At 41.2% G+C, this 25,374-nt stretch overlaps 1 protein-coding gene across 1 annotated transcript; it reads left to right on the top strand.

Annotated features, from left to right (window-relative positions):
- The first annotated feature begins 4,951 nt into the window (after positions 1-4,951).
- Positions 4,952-25,046, top strand: LOC142143941 (alpha-2-HS-glycoprotein-like). Its single transcript, XM_075202231.1, has 7 exons — positions 4,952-5,209; positions 5,759-5,869; positions 8,332-8,416; positions 12,557-12,720; positions 15,520-15,633; positions 23,051-23,140; positions 23,954-25,046. Exons 1-7 carry the CDS (start codon positions 4,997-4,999, stop codon positions 24,188-24,190), a joined length of 1,014 nt encoding a protein of 337 aa, XP_075058332.1. The 5' UTR covers positions 4,952-4,996; the 3' UTR covers positions 24,191-25,046.
- Positions 25,047-25,374: the final 328 nt, after the last annotated feature.

Below are 25,374 nucleotides of genomic sequence, written 5' to 3'. Positions count from 1 at the left end.
AAGGCCAGGAAGGTCCCTGCCACACAAGACAAGACTTGGCAAAAATGTGCTTACATGTTTTTGGTGTGGTATGCCAGGACATGTTATTGCTAATTGTCCAGTTATTGAAGAACCCATGCAAAGTGATGTTGTCTTTGAATATCGCAGAACATCTTTCTTTACCAGGTTAGCCTGTACTGTTCTGGCTGAGCCAGAAAAACAAATGTGTGTAATTTTTATGGAGGGCACCCGGATAGAGGCATTGATACAATGGTAGTGGCCCACCAGAGGGGGTATGGCCAGTCACTAGAGAGGCGTAGCCAAACTACTAGGGGAGTGTGGCAAGTCCACGAAGGACAGCTAGCACCGTATTGTAGTATATAAAGAATGCAGTGTGTTTATAACGAGTACGCAGTCTTGGGCTGCCCCTTAGATTGGGCAGAACAGCCACCAAAAATTGGGATTGTCCCACTAGAATCAAGATAGTTGGCAGACTGTCCTGCTCTCTCCTACCTGTTCTTGTCACTTTCACCACCTGTGGCTGCTGGTTTCTTTAGTTGCAGCTAGTCTGGTTTCTGGAATGATGGGGGCGCTATATGGAAAAAAAAATGGGCCTATTTAGAAAATGCCAACCAACCCCGGTGTTAAATCAATAGCACCCATGATTAATAATTAGGCCTTCTTCCAGCCCCAACATTAATATAATAGCATTCCCAATTAATAAATAGATCTATATTTCTCCAACCAAACCCAACATTAAAGTTATAGTATCCCCATTTAATAAATAAACCTATTTCCCTTTCTCCAAACAGCCCCAGCAATAAATTAATAGTATTTACATTTAATAAATATACCTGTTTCCCGCAGCCATTGCTTGCCATTAAATAATTCATATTCACATTTAATAAATAGACCTCATTCTCCCCAAACTCATCCCCACATTCAATTAATAGCCCCCAAACCACCCCATCTTAATTAATAGTCCCCCCTATAAAATTAAATTGCCCCACCATTACCCCACAAACAAAAGAGCACCAATTAATTAGCCACCACCTTCCACACACATGCACACTACATTGCCTCAAGCCCCCTGTACCATCACACACACTACCTTGCCACAAGCCCCATGTGCCATCACACACATTATATTACCACAAGCCCCACGTGCCATCACACACATTACTGCGCCCCTTCATCATCACCACGCTGTGCCCCCGTATGATCACACTGCGCCCTCCATGCTGCTTTTCCCCCCTTCACCTGGCCCCCCTTCATCATACTGTGCGATGCTGCTCTCCCCCCCTTCTTCACTCCGTGTCATGCTGCTTCCCCCTTCATCACTCTGTGCCTTTCTGCCCCCCCCTTTCTTCATCACTCTGTGCCTTTCTGCCCCCCCCTTTCTTCATCACTCTGTGCCTTTCTACCCCCGTCTTCATCACTCTGTGCCCCCCTTCTTCATCACTATGTGCCTTTCTGCCCCCACCCCCCTTCTTCATCACTATGTGCCATGCTGGTCTTCTCCCCTCTTCATCACTATATGCCTTTCTGCCCCCCTCCTTCATCACTATGTGCCTTTCTGCCCCCCCTTTATCACTATGTGCCTTTCTGTTCCCCCCCTTTCTTCATCACTCTGTCCCTCCCCCTGCTTTTCCCCCCTTCACCTGACCCCCCTTCATCATAATGTGCGATGCTACTCTCCCCCCCTTCTTCACTCTGTGTCATGCTGCTCCCCCCTTCTTCACTCTGTTCAACAAAACCTTAAGAAGCATGCTAAAAAAAGGTTGTAGATAGAGATGGGAATAACTGGGATTTTTTTATTGCCATATTTGTTACTGGCCATTAGAAAAGTTCCTCAGTCCTCTACATGGTTCTCTCCATTTGATTTTTTGTGGGGGAGACACCCCAGACGGTTGCTGGATGTGGCAAAAGAGACGTCGTAAGGACAACCCACTCCTTATTAAAGTGATATTGAACATGTGTCTCAGATGTAGGATAGACTTGCTGCCATGGCGCCCATTGTCAAGGTGCACATGGAACAGGCCCAACAAGGTCAATAGAGGGTGTACAATTGGAATACCCGGGTACATACATTTGCCCCAGGGAACAGAGTTCTTATATTGAAACCAACTGTAGAAAGCAACTTTTGACTAAATTGCAGGGTCCGTTTGAAATCATGGAGAAACTGAATGGGGTTAACTATAAAGTGTACAAGCTGGAGAAAAGAAAGCCCGAACAAATTACCCTAATAAATGCCTGGAAGGATTGGTTAGTCCTATCAGCTGAACCTGGCCCACCAGTAACCCAACTCCCTTTAGTTCTAGAAGTAAAAGTGTCAGATACACTGTCAGCTGCTCAAAAGAATGAGGCTAAGCTGTTCTCATAAGAAACAGGGATATATTTTCGGAACTACCTGATCGATTGGCCATAATAAAGCATGACATTATCACAGAACCAAGGGTCAAGATCAACCTAAAAACATATAGAATACCTGAATCTGAGTGAGAGGCTATTTCCAAAGAGGTTAAAAAAAACTGTTAGAACTTGGTGTTATAGAAGAGTCTAACATTAAATGGTCCAGTCCCATAGTTCTAATCCCGAAACCAGATGGAAGCCTACGCCGCTGTAATGATTTCCGTAAGCTGAATACTTAGTTTGAAAGATACCTCATGCCCCGTGTGGATGAGGTGATAGAAAGCCTAGGAACAGCCAGATATCTCACCACACTGGTTCTGACAAAAGATTATTGGCAAGCACCATTGACTGATAGCGCAAAAAAAAAATCTCTGTTTCAGAAGGGCTCTATCAGTATAAGGGGTTACCATTTGATTTAGATGGAGCCCCAGCAACCTTCCAGCATGCAATGGATAAGATTCTGAAACCTCACAGACAGTATGTAGCTGCCTATTTGGATGATGTTGTCATTCACATTCTGGACTGGCAGTCTCACTTAGAGTTCAAGCACTGTTGGACTCAATCAGAAAGGCAGGGCTGTCAGCCAAACTAAATAAATGTTGCTTAGTGATGGAAGAGGTTAAGTACCTGAGGTTCACCATACATAGGTTTGGTTAAGCCCCAAGGGAATAAAATTGAGGCCATCCAAGACTGACTTTGTCCTGTGAATAAAAACAAGTGAGAGTCTTTTTGGGGATACATATTATTACCAGTGGTTCATTCCTAATTTCTCCACCACAGCTGTTTCATTGTCAGACATTACTAAAGAAAGGCAGTCTAAAATGGTGACGTGGAACTTTGAGGCAGAAAAAGCTTTTCTGGCATTAAAGGTTGTTGTACGCAGCCTGTCTTGATAACACCTGTAGGGGTAGGTGCTGTATTGTCACAAAACAAAGATGGGGAGGAGCATCCTATCATTTATTTGAGTAGAAAACATAAAAAGAGGAACACCATAGTGGAGAAGGAAGCGTTGTCCATTATGTGGGCATTAGACACTCTGAGATATTACCTTCTGGGCAGACTGTATAAATTGACAGATCATCCCCCATTAAAATGGATGTGTATAAATAAAAGCCAGAATGCCCAGGTTACAGGATAACTTTTAGCATTGCAAAGTTTTAAGTTTACGAGTTGAGCATAGGTTTGGTACACAAAGATGCATTTTCTCTAATCTTTTTTTAGGAGCTACAAATGTTCCACCCCCTAGGTCGAAACAGAGTGAGGGGGGCGTGCAACAAAATCACTGGAATAGTGTTTTTGGGCAGGTATGTTTGTCCCAGGTTTGTGACCTACATGTTTTAAAAAACCTAGAAAAATGTTTGTCTGTATTTAAATAGCTTGCTAAGGGCTTTTGGCCTTTGGCAAAAGCTGGTAAAGGGTTCCTAGGGTTATGGATGGAGAATGAGGGCGGGCTCCATCCATTAGGTCCCATTTCGGGTGTTTTGGAACTCCAGTCGGAGGATAGGCTGAGTAGTACGTCATGCATGCCAACTTTCAAGTCATGTGACAGGGGGCTAGGAGGGGGCGTGGTGATGTTGTTGTGTCAACATAGCACCCCCCCCCCCCCCCCACTATAAAATGCTGAAATTCATGGCATTGAATGTCGGGAGCCGGGCTTAATGATGTGATTAAGCCCCGTCCCCGCCATTCAGTGCCGTGAATTTTGGCGAATCTGGGAGGTTTGCCTACTCTTCCGGAATCCAGGAGGACTCCCAGAAATTCGGGAGTCTCCCGGGAATTCCGGGAGAGTAGGCAAGTATGTAGTACGTGCACCTGTGTAAGGGTGTTAAAACAAAAGCAGTCAGGCTAGACACTCTCTCTGCTCTACCTGGGGAAAGAGACTGCAGGGTCTCTATAGAAGCACCTGATATCTGTTGTGAATAAGCTATATTTATATGTGCTGAAACATTCGTTTTTCTTTTGGTTAGGCAGTCAGGAGCGACTATGTATATATTTAAGTGTTGTGACTGGAAATCCAATACACAATTCAAAGTACAGACACAGGTGCACACTTGAAGCACTAAGAACATATTTATACATAATTAGTGACAAATATATGTTAAACTCATAGAAACTCTATAATATGCTTTATAGACTAAACATAAATAATATACGTATATATATTTATTTCACATTGTATTTACATTTGCTGTGCACCAATATGCAAGCTGATTGGAAAGATATCATCCCACACATTCACAATTTTACCTCATCTTCAGTTTTTCAAATAAGTCAGAATGTGTGACACATTGCATTGCTCTCATTGTCCATCTATTGCATCCATCTGCTAGCTTAGAACAGGTGGCACATCTCATATCCTTATATCACCTTATATCATTGTTGCAGACTTTTCAGGTTAAATTTCAAAAGGTTAACTAGACAAATTGCTTACCCAAGTGTTTATTTTTCTATTTCATGTGTACAGCATTGACGTGCCAGAGCAAATATTTTTCCTGGCATGATAAGAATAGTTTTATATGTATACATATAATTCTATATATATAAAAGGATGTTGCTATGCGTAGCTCAGGCATTCATGTGAGACAGTCCGGCATAGTGTAACATCATGAAGCTCTTGCTGGTGACTTTGTTTTTGGCTCAGCTGTTCTTTAGTTCAGCTTTAGTGTTGCCTTCTGCACCAGATTTAAGAGTTATAAATTGCGATGATTTGGAGGCTCATGAGGCAGCTACAGCGGCTATTACTTACATTAATGAACATCACAAAACTGGATACAAGTATACCTTAAATCAGATTGAAAATATCAAACTACTGTCTGTGGTAAGTCTAATATAAAAGAGGGTGCGATCTTTTCTTAAATTCTAACTTTTGCTTTTTAACAGTGAAAAAAATGTCAAACCTAAAAACTATGTAATACAGAGGTGCTCAAACCCAGTCCTCAAGAGCTACCAACAGGTCATGTTTTCAGGATGTCTGTCTGTTGAAACAGGTGGGATAATTACTGATCCAGAGTGGATTAACTCATCTGTTCATAATTAAAGACATCCTAAAAACATGAAATGTTAGTAGCTCTTGAGGACTGAGTTTGAGCCCCTCTGGCTTAATCCTTCCATGTTTCCAGAATTCTCAACCAGTCCATTTTGTAGACAAGTGACGGACACACTCTCTTTGGACAGGTGACATTAAATTACCAAGGTGCTGAATTTTCTGGTGTAAATCTTTAATAATGCTTTCTGGTTAATAATTGAATCATTTATTTGCATTGTTACATTTCCAAAAACACAATCATTTCTATCTCTGGTGAGACAAGTAAAATACAATTTAAACTGTTGACAGAAGAAAGTTATATTCTTTACATTTTTTTTCAAGGTTGGCCCTGCTGAAAATTTCTATTTGGAGTTAGATGTTTTGGAGACTAAATGTCCATCTGTGAGTCCAACGCCAATAGAGAAATGCACTGTGAGGCCAGTGATCGAACGGGTATGTTTATATAAAGTTGGAATACCGACATGATTCGAAATTAATAGTATGTATATCACAATTATTTAAATGCAGGGCATGTATTCTTAACATACAGTGAGGTCTATGTGGTCATATTGGTCTGTTTCAACCAAATAGTTACAATATTAGACAATATTCTACCATCCTAGCATCTGTCATAAATGAGCAAAGAAGGTTCCAATTGAGTATGACTGGAAGAACTGAATGAGCATCAGCTGGTCCGATCTCCCTTATGTTGTGCCTGTGGGGGCTTCAGCCATTGTCCAGATCTGTATGTGTGTAGACCAATATAGTAACACACATTTTATGATATTTAAGTAAAATCACTAGTGACATAAATGTTTCCTCAAAGTGCTTCACACACAGGGGGACAATTCATGTTGCATTAATTTAACATAACAGCCTCAATGTTGAATATACATGAATTACAGGTATGTTTGGAGCTTTTGGAGTCCTGGTATTATTTGTTTATTGTTCTGTACTGCTTTCCCTGTAAGGTCACTGTATTTTGTGCGGCGCTGTGGAAATCTTGTGGCGCCCTATAAATAAATGATGATGATGTTGTATGATAGCTACTGTCCAGAATGCTTGGGACTTGGGTTGGTATACAAGGATTTCTGGGTAAGGGGTTTTTCCAGAATTTTTTAGAACTATGCCAAAAATATATTAAATTAAATTTAAAGTAAGCCACTGTCTTTTCCCACACTAAACCATTGCTCTCTTCCTGAAATTGTTTAGCTGAGCTCCTCACAGCAAGAAGAGGCATGTGATGATTATATATGTGTATGACATCTTCACCAAGCTGCAGAATTTACTTTTTGTCTGTATGTTTTTTGGAATTTCCTGGGTAGAAAATCATATACTTGTATATGATATCAAATAATTGTTTTGTATATTTATTCATGGGACATATACAAGCTTATAGGATTATACTCCTGAATAGTGTATACATTAAAGGCTGCTGCTGGAAAAACTGGAGGAGCTTTACACTATTTCAAATAACATTTACAGTCATTATTTTAAAATCTTAATATATTTTTTCAAGTACAAATAATAACTAACATTTGGAAGAGGAATCATTTCAACAAAACATCTGAGAAGCATTTTCACATTTTTATTTAAAACTGTCCATTGTATCTAAATAATAATGAATAGATTATAAACTGTTTGTCTCTGTGTGTGTGTGTGTGTGTGTGTGTGTGTGTGTGTGTGTGTGTGTTAGGGAATTTAGACTGTAAGCCCCAATGGGGCATGGACTGATGTGAGTGAGTTCTCTGTACAGCGCTGCGGAATTAGTGGCGCTATATAAATAAATGGTAATAATAATAATAAACAAGCACTATACGACAATTTATTACAAAAAGCCAACTAACATGTTCCTATCTGATTAGAAAGCTAACAGACAGGAGGATGTCACAACAGTTCAGACATAAGATAGAACACAAGATTAGAGAGCTTTAAGGGAAGCTGTTTAAAGTCTAAAGTTCATTTACATAGACCATATTTCAATTACAGTTTGTTACTTGTCCTAAACAGATGGATGCTGTATAGAAGGTGAGAGGTTATGTTTAGTGATCATCTAACTGAGCTACTTACCTATTAATTCTGGAAAAATAAAACCATACATTTTAATTTACTTTGAGAATATGCTCTTGTGCCGTTCATAAATGTGACCAGCCCAAATGCAGTAAAGACAGGAATTGTACAGTATAGGTACACAGAGCACAGAAATATGAATGTGAGAAGAAACCAGGATCCAACTGTAGCAGTGTGATGCATAGATGGGTCTTGGTTACAGGGTTCCATCTTTATGTTTTTTAAAAAAATTCTGACAAGCTTCCTTTTACCTTTTGCCAACACTTCCTCTCTCTGTTCAGTGCTGTTTGCTCTGCTCTATCACCCTCCTATTCTTTCATGTCTCCCCTGCTCAACCACCTTCACATTCTTACCTGTATCTCCTGCTCTATCACTTTCCATATCTTTCCAGGCAAACTTGCTCTATCACCTTTCTATTATTTTCTATCTCGCTTACTATGAGCTTTCTATTCTTAACTGTTTCCCCTGCTCTATCCCATTCAATATGTTTTCTCTCTTCCTTGCTCAATCACTTTCCTATTCTTTCCTGTCTCTATTGCTCTATCACCTCATATTTTGTTTCTATCACCTTCCTTTTCTTTCATATCTTCCTGCTCTATTACCTTCCAATTCTACTCCCTTATTGTTAACTCAATCAGACGCTTCACTGCAATGATTTGCATAAACTTACCATGATAAAATAACAATCCAACATATATGTAATGTTTTGCCATTTTTTAGAAAGAGAAGTGGAAGATGTACCCCTACAAATGCCCAATCATGGTAACAGGTCTTCACAAAGCAATAGACATTGATAAACATTGTGCAAAATAATTGTTTTACCAATTGTTTCATTTTTTTTACAGGCAGTAGAAGGGGATTGTGATGTCAGACTTAACAAGATAAATGGCACCTTTACAGTCCTTGTTACTAGGTGCAAATCTGAATTAGGTAATTCCTTTTCTTCAGTATTAGTCAAATTAGGAAATCATACCTTTCTCAATGATCGATTTAATTCAACACAAAATCTTATCCTCAAATTCTTACGTATTTTTACTGTGTTGAATGAATTTATGTTAAAAAACACCTTTGGCTACACCCTTACCTGGGAAAGTTATGGGCCTGAGTCAGTAAGGAGAGCAAAGCATAAAAAAGGAGTAACTTTGCACCTGGGCAAAACCATGTTGCATTGGAAGGGAAGGTAAATTTACAATGTGGAGACAGACTTATAGTTGGGGTATGGCAAGTCCTTGCTCAACTCTAAATTTCAGTATAGAAATAAAGTTACCAAGTATTTCTGTGCTACATGAAAAAATAGCCAGTATTTAACTTATGTACAAAATAATAAAGTAATTTGCAACCCTTGCATTGTAACATGGTTTGTCTTGGAGAACATTTACTCCTTTTTTTGCCTTACTTATTAATGTGACTTATAATTGAGGCTAAACCAAGCAGAATTTTAGGTGAAAAATAGAAACATTAATTTTATTGAAAGAAGTGATACTAAAGTAGTAGGAAGTTGGGCATTGATGTGATGGTAATAGTTTTGCACAGTGTGCCTCTTCAAAATTTTCCACCTTTTCGCAAACCTAAGTGGATGTCTAGTTCGATGAGGCATCTCCCGAGAACAGAGAGGAGACGTGCACCTGTTTGTGTGTTGGGCAGACCATCCATAGATGTAGACACTAAAGCTACTCAATTTGCACAATACATAGCGTTCACTTAATAGATAAACTAACTAGCAGGTGCTGCCAGGAGGGAGAGGTGAGGTGGCAACAAGGGCTGGTGACAGAAAAGGGAGGAAATAGAAGGTGGTGCGAGCAAGGCGCCCCAAGACAAGGTGTGTGCGGGAGAGAGAGTCAGCGCTGCCTCAGGGTGAGACACCACAGCCTGAGACCCGGCCGGGGGAGTCAGAGGGCAGAAGTTGGAGACAGAAAGGGCTGTTGGTGCAGAGAGGGAGCAAATCCTAGAAGATTGAGTGCCTCCCTATCCATGCAACACAGAGACAGAGCAAGGACCCAGGGTGGAGGTTGGCACCCCAGTATAGCAGAGGGATGCAAGGGTTTAGGACCAACTGCAGGACCTGAATAAGGGTTCAGGCCGCCCCAGCTAATACATGTTAGGTAAAAATGAACTCTTTAATTTAATGTCTGGCTTCCTTCACCCCCCTCCACCACCACCACCACCAATGTTTATGTTCCCATGTTTTTGAAACTCAGTTCAACTCAGTTCAACCTGGTTGTTAAAAAGGTCACAGCAATCTTTGTCACTCTTTCCCTTTTCATTAAAATCAGAACTGAATAGCAGAACAGAGATGTGAATGAGCGCTACTGAATGTGAAGATGTTTAGGGGGCACCTGTCTCTGCTCCTCCTAAATACTTATCCTCAACCGCCCAAGGATGACCATGGGAATACATCAAGATAAAAACCTTTTTACTTTGGAGAACAACTGTTCTCTTATATTTTAAAATGAATTTTAGTTTATACCTCTCCCTGTCACAGTTTTGTGCCCCTCCAAAAGACTTGTGCCCTGTTAGGTAATCGAGCCCTTAGCAGCTGGGTGGGTGAGAGAGGCCCTAGGCCAGAGAGTAGGAGCTTGTCATGCTGGTTGGTCAAATAGCAGTATCAAAAGTACAGAGATTCTTAAGAGGAAGGGCACCCTACTGCTCTGCATGGTGGAAATATTTTACCTGCAAGCTTTCAGTGATGGACGGGTACTGTGAGTACCTGTTAAATGGTCTTTTAAAGCGATGGTCAGAGAGGGAGATTCTTGATCTTGGTGAAATGTGTATCAGCAGTAAGGACTTCAACCAAGGGGAGGTCTGGTAAGGGTAACTGCCTCGGCATCCCAGCTACAAAGAGGCTACGCCATTTACAGATAAGTTTACTGCCACTTACTGTGAAGCATTGCTTTAAATCTACAAGGTATTTAGATGTACAGACACCTGTATCATATATCATATACATAAGTTCCTTGGAGGGAGGCTAGTGACCTATGCACGTGGTAGCTTTTGCTAGTGACTGTAGTTGGAGTGGCCCTACTGCATTGCCATTCTTGGAGCCACCCTTTTATACATAGTTATTTACATGTTCTGCCAGTCACATGTAGCCCTGGTTAAGAACATATATGTGCATCAAAGGTATCCATCGATTACAGAACTGTGATACAATATTATTTATCCATTGATTAATTAGCCATAGTAGCATGGCGTGAGTCTGGGCTCTTGTGTCAGTGTGACAAGGTCTGCATGCTGGTGAATCCACACTGACAGAGATACCTGTATTTACTATATTGCTATTGTTTATTCTAGTTGTCATTGTCCTTGTGAATTCGTCATTCTCTGATTGTTCCTTTTAATGATTGTTTCTTTTAGTGCTGACAACACATTTGAAATCACAACCACAATCTCACCATTCCACCATCTAATCAATATACCAAGCTAGTTTTTAAAAAACTGTGTGTTTGTTGTGCTGTCCTTGAGCTGGCTCATGTAGGGTTCAAGAGGTCTTCCAAATTGTCCTGTCCCCTGGTAGAAGACATTACTATCCGCATTCCAGTGGTGACTGATTATATGTACAAGACTATGTACTCACAACCGCCTGAAAACCCTACACCAACCAGATATATCCACTTTGATATAGAGTGATTAAAGCTAATATTTATTTATTTTCTTTTTATATTTATAAACATTCCCTTTGGGTCTATTATACACATTTAATTAGAAAACAGTATACAAATGAGGTCTGATAGATATATATATATATATATATATATATATATATATATATATATATATATATATATATATATATATATGTATATTGAAGTGCTGTGTATTGAAAAGCATTTCGGGTCAATTTGTTCATGAGATTTCCATCTATCTTCATAAATGGGATACTGGAGGGGGCCTTCTTTGACTCTGCCACTACCTTGGCAGACATTACGGTGAAAAAGACGGAGTACAAATTGTCTCTCTATGCTGATGACATCTTATTCAAGACACAGTCACTTCCCTCTTTTGACTGAACTTGATTTATATTCCTACTTTTCTGGCAATAAAATGAATCCAGACAAAATGGAGGTCCTTGATTTCATCCGCAACCCCCATGTTTTTAAATCCCTACAATTATCCACCTCAAAAAATGCTTCCATATTCATCTGACTGATGTTAGCGCAGATGTTCCTTAGACAGTTCATTCCTCCATATCTGGTGGGCTTGCCCAATATTTACTCACCTGTGACTTGACATTAAGATCCTAATAAGATCCTAATATCTACGGTCCTACAAATTAACATCCCCATGGATCCCAAATGTTTCTTCTCCCCGCGGCTACTCATCACCTGAACAAACTGATTAGGCATATAATTTCGGCTGCCACCTGCCAAACTGCGGCTGACTTGAAGCCCCCTCCCTCTCCACTATTATTACCAGAATCTGGTATGTGTATCGGATGGAATTCATGACCAACCTAAATGTCACCCTGGATATCATTCTTCCATTCCACTTACCTAAATACTCCTTCTAATGTCTACTGTCCTCTTACCCCCTTTTATCTCTTACGGTTTCTTGATCTCATCCTTGTTCCTTCATTTGTCTCAAATCTTCACTTTGATGGTTCCAGCCACACCATCTCCCTCCCTCCCTTTCTTCTCCCATCTTCCCACTACACCGTCCAAAAAATGCAGTCGCTCAATTCAAATTTTGTGATGGAACTGTACGGACTGCTTTCTGTCTCTAATGTTATTCTGCTGATTTTCATGTTAAAGTTGTACCCTTTGATCCCAAATGTGATTGTACCGTTCCGACCTTTCATAAATGAACATTCCTAAAAAAAACATACAGCTTCTTTATAATCTAGCCAAATAACTGAGAAATACACTGGCATCAATATAAAATTCAGCACATGCAATTAGATGTAAGGTAAGATGAAAAATAGAACAATCCAATACCACATGAAATGTGTTTGATAACAGTATATAAATATATTTTTTAACAAAATGTAGTAAAAAAATCTATGGCCAACATGTGTTAAAATGAGCTGTCATGTTTTAGTTTACAACAATATTCCTTTTGACCTCCTTACTTTAGATTCAGCAGAAAACATACAAAGAATTTGTCCTAATTGCCCAGTGTTGGCTCCTTTTAACAACACTCAAGTCCTGCATGCAGTTGATGCGTCGCTTCAAAAATTTAACAGTGGAAACAATACTGTGTTTTATAGACTCCATGAGATTGGCCGGGGACTGATTCAGGTATTCGTTGTTACTATTTTAAATCAAACTATTAATCTATTTTATATTTTTGCAGGTATAGAGAAAAATAAATGTAAATAAATGAATGGCTCCGACTATATTATTTTATTTATTATACCGTACTCATTGGAAATTGTTCATGTCACATTTTCAACAATTATTCTTAGATTTTTTTTTAGCTGAATACATCTAATGTGGCGCTTGACTTTTCAATACATTTATATAGGAGAGACATTATTTTATATAGTGATAGAAGCAAGAGTTAAAATCATGCACTCGATTCTGTCAATATTAAGATGAACAGGAAAAACAGTAAACCTACAAATACCCACAATTCTATCTACCTGAAATAAGTGTAATTTATCTCTATGATAGATGAAAAGTCCATTGTTATGTACTTTTGAGAAGGTACAGAATGCAGGGTGGCTAAAAAAAAAATGTTTATGGGACTTTTTTAGTTTTACATAATGGGTCATATGTAAAAAAAAACAACTATAAATGTAATATCTTACTACATAGGCGGTCCAGGGTCCCCCTACCACCCCTCCTGGTGCCCTTGTCTGTCTTCACCCAAAGGATCAATGATCTACATTTAAAGTAATGTTTGTGCTCTGTTCACAGAGGGAGTGGGAGGGCAAGAGCTCAGATGTTTACATATCTTAAAACAACAGTTTTCAAACTGCAGGAGAACAGATGGTGAAATACTTGTCCCAAAAATGTAACCTGTGCTCTAGAGATACTCGCCAATTCAGAACTGGTTAAAAACTTGATCAAACATGTTTGAAGTACAATCGCAAATATGTTTTGAACTTCAGGTTCAAAACTTGCAGCTACCGTTTGCAACTCGGTTTCATGTTCATTGTTTGCATTCGAGGCTCATGTTTGAGGTCATAGTTTTGATAAAATAAGTTTTTTACTTTTTTTTTTTTAAACACTATTAAAATAATATTTCTAATAATCAAAAAATATTTTAACAATTTTTTTAAAGCGAACTTCAAACACTACTGTGTTTGAAGTTCATCGTTCTAGGTTTGCCGTTCTCATTCGAGGTTTGCCGTTCACAATGAAAAAAATTACAAAATATTTTAAATTGAACTCGAACGTGTTTGAGTCAGCTTGCAAATGTGCGAACTGGCTTCAACACTGTTGAACAGGTTTAAACACAGCCAAAACGACTTAAACAGGGTCACATCCATTTGATTTTCTAGTTTTGTTAATGGTTCTAAAATTCAAGAAATATTTAAATTTTTAGAACTAGTTAGTTGAACCAGTTTGAGTCGAAATGCAGCCAGTTTGGGCATGTCTACTTTGCTCCTTCAGGAAATACACAAAACATGCACAGTTGGTGAAGCTACAGGACAGATTTGATAACTGTATTTGAAGATAGATATAAATACATCCTATTTTTACACAGATATTTTCAAGTCAAAGGGAAAATATGCACTATATAAACAGTAAATTACTAAAGTTTGTTTTTTTTGGCTATAGCAGTGGTTCCCAAACTTTTTCAGTTCACGGCACCCTTAGAGTCTCCAAAGTTTTTCAAGGCACCCCTCCAAAATAATTACTGAGCAGTCCTGTTTTAGAAGTAGTTGGGTCAAAAAATTGTAATTAGGTCACGACAGAAATACTTATTTAGTTGTATGCAAAAATGCCCCTCTGCATCCAGACAATCTGCCCCCTCTGCATCCAGGCACACTGCCCCCTCTGCATCCAGGCACACTGCCCCCCCCCTACATCCAGGTGCATTGCCCCCTCTGCATCCAGACACACTGCCCTCTCTCACGTTGCCCCCTCTGCCCTCTGTCATGCTGTCCCCTCCTCTGCCCTCTGTCACGCTGGCCCCCTCCTCTGCCCTCTGTCACGCTGGCCCCCTCCGCTGACCTCTCTCACACTGTCCCCCTCCACTGCCCTCTCTCACGCTGCCCCCCTCCTCTGCCCTCTCTCACACTGTCCCCCTCCTCTGCCCTCTCTTTCACGCTGCCCCCCTCCTCTGCCCTCTCTCACGCTGTCCCCCTCCTCTGCCCTCTCTCACGCTGTCCCCCTCCTCTGCCCTCTCTCACGCTGTCCCCCTCCTCTGCCTTCTCTTTCATGCTGCCCCCCTCCTCTGCCCTCTCTCACACTGCCCCCCTCCTCTGCCCTCTCTCACGCTGTCCCCCTCCTCTGCCCTCTCTCACGCTGTCCCCCTCCTCTGCCCTCTCTCATGCTGTCCCCCTCCTCTGCCCTCTGTCCCCCTCCTCTGCCTTCTGTCCCCCTCCTCTGCCTTCTGTCCCCCATCTCTGCCATCTGTCCCCCTCCTCTGCTCTCTGTCCCCCTAGTCTGCCATCTGTTCTCATCCTCTGCCCCCCTCCTCTGCCATCTGCCCCCCTCCTCTGCCATCTGTCCCCCTCCTCTGCCATCTGTCCCCCTCCTCTGCCATCTGTCCCCCTCCTCTGCCACGATCCCTCTCACTCTCCCCCCCGCCAGACATAGAAAAAAAGAAAGAAAACGGGAACTTACCAATCCGCCGGGCACCGGGACCCAGCAGCCTCCTCTCTCCTGCAGCAGCTTGTCACTGACGTTGATATTCAGTGACAGCTGCGGGAGAGAGGAGGCTGCTGGGTCCCGGCGCCTGGCGGATTGGTAAGTTCCTGTTTTCTTTCTTTTTTCTATGTCTGGCCCGTGGCACCCCAGTGACAGCACCGCGGCACCCCTGGGAGCTATAGTATTGACCAATGACGAGGGTGAAGAAGACATATAGATGTAAATACTTATTTTGAAATATTTTTAACAACTAAGAATTCTATTTTTTATTTGCAGAGTGGTATAAGCAATACAGCAAATGTCGAGTATATTGTTGTAGCAAGTAATTGTTCCATAGAAGAAGCAAATGCTGGTGTGGTGGCCTGTGTGGAACAAACTGGTGCTGGTGCAGTAAGTATTTGTTATAATAAAACAATAAGGATTTATGGCTATTGCTTTTTCTTACCTTGCTATAACTATGATCTATGATCATAGACAATCTTTATTAATAGTCTAAGGTTGTGCTTCTCATATTTACTCTGCAGATTCGATTTTACACAGCACTGAGCTAATGCTCTAAATTTCTTCCTTCTGCTTTCCTATCGCTCTATTCTTTTCTTTAATAGTCATAATGATGACCTTTTTTTTCAAATATCATTTATCATTGTAAAACATTTTTTAATTCTTTATATTTTATTGAAAACATGGTTGTCACTCACCGGACTGTTAGTGCCTCTAGGTTGGGACATGGGTCTCTCTCGCTCTTGCCGGCGCCTCTCCTGAGCCGCGGCCGTCCGCCATCTTGACTAAGATTGCGCATGTGCAGAAACCCTGAACTGTTAATACCTCGCCTCTAGTCTCATTGGTTAATTAATCACCTCTCAGTACTTAAGGCACCTGTTGCCCTATTACCTTTGCCTGTTCTTGGTTCTCATTCCTTGAGACTCTGAGGTGTTTCCTGTTTCTGCTCGTGTCATCCGTTTGCTCTGGACAAGTCTCCTCTCCTCATCGGTAGTAGAACTTACCCGCTGCAGACTACTCTCGCTACCTCCGTTACCTGCCTGCCTCTGGACAAGTCTCCTCTCCACATCGGTAGTAGAACTTACCCGCTGCAGACTACTCTCGCTACCTCCGTTACCTGCCTGCTTCTGGACAAGTCTCCTCTCCACATCGGTAGTACAACTTGCCTATTGCAGACCACTCACGTTGCTCCGTTACATGCCTGCACCTGGACAAGTCTTCCCTTCACATCAGTGGTACAACTTGCCTATTGCAGATCACTCACGTTACTCCGTTCCACGCCTGCGCCTGGACAAGTCTTCCCTTCACATCAGTGGTACAACTTGACAATTGCAGACCACTCACGCTATTCTGTTACACACCTGCGCTGGACAAGTCTTCTCTACATATCCGTGGTGAAACTTACCAGCTGTAGACCATTCATGTTTCCTTGTGATATAGCTACTACTCTGTATGGTACCTATTAGCTGGACTAAAGTCTACAAGTGCCTCTGTATTGTAGCTGCAAGTCACTGACTTTTCTACTATATTGTTGATTGGTCTTTGCCTAACGTTATCCAGTTATCAAGTACTGGCCTGCTATATGCTACCTGCGTGCTAAGGCACTTGGACTCTTTCCTCATTTTATCCTGTTTACTAAACTGCTGTACCATCACAGTTCCACGGTGCCAAGACTCAGCATTTCTACTATTGACATTCCTTTCCTCTATTCTACTGTATGGTTCCACTGATTCACCACACTACCCAGAGGTCCGCACTTCTGGTAAGTGTAGCTACACCTGGTGAATTCTGGGTAAAACTCCTAGTGCCCGTGACAGTAAGAACAGGCCACGACAGACCCAGGATCGGAACCAACAGCTAAGAATATGCTGCAGTACCTGGTTACTCGGGTTGAACAACAAGATGCTCGTCAGCAACAATTATTTCAATGTTTGCAGTCTCTAGACTCTCGGGGAGATCCTGTGCAAAATGAATCTTCTACTAATAATCCCCCGGAGTCTTCTTCTCTCCCAGTGCCATCCCAGGTGTCTGTTGCTTCTACTCTACACCTGCCTACTCCCTCAAAATTTTATGAAGATCCAAAAGCTTGTAGGGGCTTTCTCAATCAGTGCTCTATTCATTTTGAGCTCTAACCTCAAAATTTCCCTACTCATCGCTCTAAAGTGGCCTATTTAATCTCTCTGTTTTCTGGACAGGCTCTGGCATGGGCCTCTCCTTTGTGGGAAAGAAATGACCCCCTGCTGGGGGATAGTGCCATGTTCATTTCAATTTTCCGAAGAATTTTTGATGAACCTGGTCGTGTTATTTCTGCTGCCTCTAGTATTCTTTGATTACGCCAAGGATCCCGTTCAGTAGTACAGTACGTAATTCAATTTCGCACACTTGCCTCTGAACTCCAATGGAATAGTGAGGCATTGATAGCTGCCTTCTGGCAAGGTCTTGCTGACAAGATTAAAGACGTGCTGGCTTCCCAAGAGTTACCATCTTCTTTGGATGCTTTAATATCTTTGTGCAACAGAGTGGACATGAGATTCCGAGAAAGAAATTCCGAAAAAGAGTCTTCACCTAAAGTATCGGGTCGCCTGCCTTCTCGATTTCGTCATCCCTCACCTTCAGTGGAACCCATGGAGGTAGAACGTTCTAGATTGACTTCAGAAGAGAGGGAATGACGGTTGAAGAATAAGCTCTGTATTTATTGTGCTGATCCTAATCACTTGCTGAACTCATGCCCTAGAAAGTCGGGAAACGCGAGGCCCTAACCTGTTCTGGAGAGGTAAGGTTGGGGTCCCTGGAATCCTCTCCACACCTTTTGAATTCTAAAGTTTGCTCATTTGCTGTTACTGTTTCCACTTCTACTAAGTCTTTTACATCTCAAGCACTTCTGGACTCTGGAGCTGCTGGGAGTTTTATTTCAAGTTCCTTAGTGTGTCAGTGGTCTTTACCTGTGACTCCTTTAAAAACAGCTATTGCTGTTACAGCCATAGATGGTTCACGAATTATCAATGGAACTAATACTCAACGTACCATTCCTGTAAACCTTCAAATCGGGGCTTTACATCAAGAGCAAATTTCGTTTTTAGTTCTTCCGGTTACTACTAGTCCTATTATACTTGGCTTTCCGTGGCTTCAACTCCATTCTCCACAGATTGACTGGAATGTTCCGCAAGTTATTTCCTGGGGTTCGGATTGTCATCACAGATGTTTGACTCAAGTGGTTCCAGTGAAAATAAATAAATAATCTATAACACCTTGTCCACCTGGTCTTCCTCCTTTGCTGATGTATTTGATAAAGCCCAGTCAGAACGTCTTCCGCCCCATCGGGCTTGGGATTGTCCAATAGATTTACAACCTGGCAAAAATCCTTCTATGAGTCATGTTTACCCCCTTGCGTTACCAGAGACCCAGGCGATGTCTGACTATGTCAAGGAAAATCTCCATCGTGGGTTTATTCGACCGTCCATTGCTCCCGCTGGAGCGGGTTTCTTTTTTGTTAAGAAGAAGGACGGGTCTTTGAGACCGTGTATAGATTATCGAGGTCTTAATGCCATAACCATCAAAAATCGTTACCCCATTCCGTTAATTACTGAACTTTTTGATCGCATTAAGGGAGCTCGGATATTCACTAAACTGGATCTTCATGGTGCTTATAATTTAATTCGGATCAAGGCCGGAGACGAATGGAAGACAGCTTTTAACACCAGGGATGGACATTATGAATATCTTGTCATGCCCTTTGGGTTGTGTAACGCCCCAGCTGTCTTCCAGGGGTTTGTGAATGAGATTTTCCGGGACTTGTTGTATGTTTGTGTCGTTGTCTATCTAGACTACATATTGATATTTTTTCAAGATCTTTCATCCCATCGATTACATGTGGCAGAGGTCCTTTCTAGACTCCGGGAAAATACGTTATTCTGTAAACTGGAGAAATGTTCCTTTGAATTATCTCAGATTCCCTTCCTGGGATATATTGTGTCTGGAGTAGGTCTGGAGATGGATCTGGAGAAAGTGAATGCAGTGTTACATTGGCCCCAGCCAACTACTCTCAGAGCTATTCAACGCTTTTTAGGATTTGCTAACTATTATCTACGTTTTATTCAAGGTTTCTCCTTCATTGTCTCTTCTATTGTGGCGCTTACCCATAAGGGTGCTAATACCAAGCAATGGTCTCCTGAGGCTCTTCAAGCATTTCAGTTCCTCAAGAGGGCATTTTCAACTGCTCCTATTCTTCGACAACCTGATGTTACCCTTCCTTTTTTCCTTGAGGTAGATGCCTCTAATGTTGGACTAGGAGCCATTCTATCTCAGAAATCTGAACAAAAGAAATTCCATCCTTGTGCTTTCTACTCACGAAGTTTATTACCTGCTGAGAAGAATTATACTATCAGAGATAAGGAGCTATTAGCCATAAAGGTGGCTTTGGAGGAGTGGCGATACCTACTAGAGGGTGCTTCTCACCCCGTGACTATTTTTACTGACCATAAAAATCTTCTCTATCTACAGTCAGCTCAATGTATGAACCCCCGACAAGCAAGATGGTCACTTTTTTTCTTTCACTTTGACTTAATTATAACCTTCAAACCGGCTTCCAAGAATAAAAAAGCGGATGCATTGTCTCGGGCGGTGGCCTCTTCCTCTGATATTGAAGATTGTTTTGATCGTCCCATACTGGATCCTAAATGTGTCAGTTTAGCTGCTTCTTCCACCAATGTTCTACCGTTTGGGAAAACCTTTGTTCCACCACTTCTTCGTAAAAAAAATTTGTCATGGTATCATTCCTCTCGTTTTGCTGGGCATTCTGGATAACGAAAAACATTAGAGATTCTCTCTCGAAGTTACTGGTGGCCCTCTATTAGGAAAGATGTCAAGGAGTTTAAGGCTGCTTGTGATGTTTGTTCCCAATTTAAAGTTTCCCGTAGAACACGGGCGGGTCTACTTCAACCACTACCCATTCCTTCTAAACCATGGACCCATATAAGTATGGATTTTGTTACTGATCTTCCTCTCAGAAAGAAATGCAATACCATTTGGGTAGTGGTAGATAGATTCTCTAAGATGGCTCATTTCGTCCCTTTGATAGGATTACCTTCTTCTTCTACATTGGCTGATCATTTCATCAAGGAAATATTTTGAATTAATGGATGTCCATCTGAAATCGTTTCGGACAGAGGAGTGCAGTTTGTCTCCAGATTTTGGCGAGTACTTTGCAAAACCTTGGGTATCCAACTGTCACTATCATCGTCATACCATCCTCAATCAAATGGACAGACCGAGAGTGTTAATCAAGATCTAGAGACTTTCATAAGAATTTTTTCTTCAGCCAACCAGGACAATTGGGTAGATTTGCTTCCATGGGCCAAATTCGCCCATAATAATATGTATCATGAGTCATCTTCTAAAACACCATTTTTCGTTGTATACGGTCACCGTCCGTTTCTCCCAGAATTTCCTGCCCTTCCTCCCACCCAAGTTCCTGCTGTGGAGGGTTTATGTCAAAAGTTTAAATCCATTTGGGCTCAGGTTAAATTCTCTTTGAAAAAGGCATCTTCAAGATATAAATTTTTTGCTGATAAAAAGAGGCGAGCAATTCCAGCACTTAAAATTGGAGATCGTGTATGGCTTTCTACCAAGAATATTCGCCTGAAGGTTCCTTCCATGAAGTTTGCTCCACGTTTTATTGGTCCTTATAAAATCGTTCAAGTGATAAATCCTGTTTGTTTTAAGCTTTCTTTACCGAAGAACCTTCGTATCTCCAATTCCTTCCACGTTTCATTACTCAAACCTCTCATCATCAACCGATTTTCTGTTCCTTCTTCAGTATCTCGTCCAGTTCAAGCTCAACAAGAGGAGGAGTTTGAGATTACTCATATACTTGATGCTAAAATCTCTAGGGGAGTCCTTCGCTTCCTAGTGCATTGGAAAGGTTTTGGTCCAGAGGAGCGCTCTTGGATCCGTGCAGATGATCTTAATGCTCCAGCTCTTGTGAAAAAGTTTTATTCCAAATATCCGGGCAAACCTGGTTCTAAGTGTTCTGTGCCCACCTTTAAAAGGGGGGGTACTGTCACTCACCGGACTGTTAGTGCCTCTAGGTTGGGACATGGGTCTCTCTCGCTCTTGCCGGTGCCTCTCCTGAGCCGCGGCCGTCCGCCATCTTGACTAAGATTGCACATGTGCAGAAACCCTGAACTGTTAATACCTCGTCTCTAGTCTCATTGGTTAATTAATCACCTCTCAGTACTTAAGGCACCTGTTGCCCTATAACCTTTGCCTGTTCTTGGTTCTCATTCCTTGAGACTCTGAGGTGTTTCCTGTTTCTGCTCGTGTTATCCGTTTGCTCTGGACAAGTCTCCTCTCCTCATCGGTAGTAGAACTTACCCGCTGCAGACTACTCTCGCTACCTTCATTACCTGCCTGCCTCTGGACAAGTCTCCACTCCACATCGGTAGTAGAACTTACCCGCTGCAGTCTACTCTCGCTACCTCCGTTACCTGCCTGCTTCTGGACAAGTCTCTTCTCCACATCGGTAGTACAACTTGCCTATTGCAGACCACTCACGTTGCTCTGTTACATGCCTGCACCTGGACAAGTCTTCCCTTCACATCAGTGGTACAACCAGGGCCGGATTAACCATAGGGCTAACTGGGCTACAGCCAAGGGGCCTATGGCTTCCAGGGGGCTCTTGAAAGTGCTCAGCAGCAGTATTGATGGGGCGGGGGCGCCCCCGGCGCGATCAGTGCTGCTGAGCACTTTCCCTGTAGTCCTTCTCCGGCGCTCTGTAGTCTCCTTACTGAGGAGATCTCGTGAGTCTAACTCTCACGAGATCTCCTCAGTAAAGAGAGCACAGCGCGCCGGAGAAGGAGGTAAGTGCCAGAGGGTGTGGGGGGGCGCGCGGGCACCTCGGGCAGCTCCAATCACGGGGGGGCCGCAATCAGCTCCGATCACGGGGAGGGGGCCTTCACGGTTGAATGGAGGCCCTCTTAGCCCAGGGGCCTCCATTCCCTTAATCCGGCCCTGGTACAACTTGCCTATTGCAGACCACTCACGTTACTCCATGCCACGCCTGCACCTGGACAAGTCTTCCCTTCACATCAGTGGTACAACTTGTCTATTGCAGACCACTCACGTTACTCCGTTCCATGCCTGGGCCTGGACAAGTCTTCCCTTCACATCAGTGATACAACTTGCCAATTGCAGACCACTCACGCTATTCTGTTACACACCTGCGCTGGACAAGTCTTCTCTACATATCCGTGGTGAAACTTACCAGCTGTAGACCATTCATGTTTCCTTGTGATATAGCTACTACTCTGTATGGTACCTATTAGCTGGACTAAAGTCTACAAGTGCCTCTGTATTGTAGCTGCAAGTCGCTGACTCTTCTACTATATTGTTGATTGGTCTTTGCCTAACGTTATCCAGTTATCAAGTACTGGCCTGCTATATGCTACCTGCATGCTAAGACACTTGGACTCTTTCCTCATTTTATCCTGTTTACTAAACTGCTGTACCATCACAGTTCCACGGTGCCAAGACTCAGCATTTCTACTATTGACATTCCTTTCCTCTATTCTACTGTATGGTTCCACTGATTCACCACACTACCCAGAGGTCCCACTTCTGGTAAGTGTAGCTACACCTGGTGAATTCTGGGTAAAACTCCTAGTGCCCGTGACAATGGTCATCATTTATTTCTAAATTTCCACATTTTAACAGTTATTTCCACTGCTGTTTTTCTAAAATGTATAATGTTTGTTTATAAATTAAAAAATGCGCTAACATTTTGTGTTTTTATATACTCATTTATTTTTAGCATTACGGCGCTTGCTCTGGGACAGTTGTCAAACACCATGGAGCAGTAGATGAAGACGTTGCTGTGCATTGTACAATTTATGAGCCACAGGTAGTAAAGTGACTTATAACTAAACATATTAGTGACATAATTACTTAGGCATGATTTATCATTAGATTTAGGGTTGAATTTATTCTTTGCCCCACACCCTTAGCCACAACTTTCACTATGTCATATCTGTATAAAGGGAATAGAGGTATCTCAACAGTATGTGAAAGTGGTATTTTAATGTAGGAAAGCATGTTTCCCCCCAAAAAAACACTTTCCTACCCCCAAGCAAAAGTACACCTCTAAAATAAATATAAATAAAATACAAGTAGATATATGTAAAATAAAAAAGAGTGATCTGTGCATATTAGTTATTAGTAATGACAGCATTGTTGAACTATCTGTGACAATGGTTAATGCTTGCTGATTGGCTTCTTTACATTTCATCCACTGTAATTGGTCTGATTTTCCAGTGGGCAGAAACTATTTTTGGGCACATCTAGATTCACAAATTAATTTGAAAATCGCTGGCAATTTGGCAACTTTTACAATTACAGTTGAATTGATTTGCCATACTTCAGGACTTTTATGGAATCAGTAGCAATGTATTTTGTCATTTACTAATACAGTACTATTGTTTTCCTTATGATGATAATTATTATAATGACTAAAGTAAAATAAAAAATTATATAATTGTATAAAGTGATGTTTAATTTGACCTTTAAATTCACATCAAACATCCAATATTATGAACACTGTTCTCTGGCTTCCTACAGTGTATTTACCTGTGTGATTCTGTCACCTACTGGTTAGGTTGTTTATCACAGCTCTTGTGGTTTGTAGTTATAAACACAGCAAAACTTATATGTTTTTCAGCTTAGAAATGGCGCTCAAGCAGATCAACAGCTTGTGCCATTGGCACCACAGAAGCCGAATGTCGCTCATTTCCACCATAACCTCCATCATTCATCTGAATCCGAATCCACTGAACACTTTTTCCTGGACACAACTAAAAGGAACGCTGTCAAGAGGTCATTGACTGGTGAACCTGTACCCCCAAATGTGTCAAAATTTATTCTCCCATTATGTCCTGGGAGAAAAATACACTTCTAACTATGTTCAATGAAATGAAAATTCATGCAATCATGACCTTATTTTACAAGTAGTTTGTCTAACCCTAACAATAGCTTGACATACGCAAGTACCACCACTGACAAAAGAAAATCAGGTACAATAACATAAAAAAAATATGCTTACCATTTAGATACTTCTCTAATTTCTATTCTACGCTAATAACTCACTCTCTTAGGGCAAATGAATATAATGAATAAAATCACATACAATGGAAAAAATCAACTGGCGCCAAGATTTCCTATTTGTGTCAGCCCCCATGCTGTTTGACTATACCTCTCGACTAAGTTTATATAAACCTTAAAGAGGTTGTGCCATCAAATATAGTTTTTTTTTCAGATAGAGAATGACACTGGTATTGTTGGTATGTAAAGTAAAGTGAATGCGGAGTGTTTTTGGAAATAGGTAATAATATCAGACTTTACTGTCAAGTTCTGTACTAATATTAGCAGATAATTAGAGAAGCTTAATCACTGTGCAGGGAGAGCTCTCCCACTACCCATGCACTATTGGCCGAGGTCCCATTGTCACTTATTTATCTGCTAGAGTCTTCTGCATGAATTCTCTGTTGAAGTGTCCCTTCTACTTGCTTCATTGACTGCATATTAATACCGACAGTGCAGAATAACAGGAAACGAGCACAGTGAGTGATATCAAGGGACATTAAAAAAACCAAAAAACATCTAGATACCTATAGCTAAAATACACACACTACAAATTGAAATAACCTCTACAAATCCGTTGATAATGCATTTTATTTTTTTGCCATTATAACCCCCATTTTGCTTCTCTTTAGCCATTTGAAAATGTGGGATGTATTCTGTATCTTATAAATGCAAAGTATGTATTTACTGTCATTTTTAAACCACTGACTGTGCATATTACTTACTTACTAACATTGCTCAAGGGTACAAGTGTACAGTAACCCTTAGCAACCCTTAGAATTAGTTATACAATTTGTTGAAATAATTTGAAATGTAGCTTACATCATTGTAAATATTGGCTTGATGGCAATTAATTTCAGTGAACAATAAGCTATATTTGTAATTCAACAGGAAAAAGCATTTAAGAGAATTTGAAGTTATGCACACACTTCAAACATGACCAAAGCAAGTGGTTGCTGTTCTTTACTTGATTAATACTAGCAGGTACTGCTAGAATTTAAG

The sequence above is a fragment of the Mixophyes fleayi genome, chromosome 3 (assembly GCF_038048845.1).
Source record: "Mixophyes fleayi isolate aMixFle1 chromosome 3, aMixFle1.hap1, whole genome shotgun sequence".
Taxonomy (NCBI): domain Eukaryota; kingdom Metazoa; phylum Chordata; class Amphibia; order Anura; family Limnodynastidae; genus Mixophyes; species Mixophyes fleayi.
Note: the sequence above shows the minus strand (reverse complement) of the source record. Positions and strands in the feature narration are given on the sequence as shown.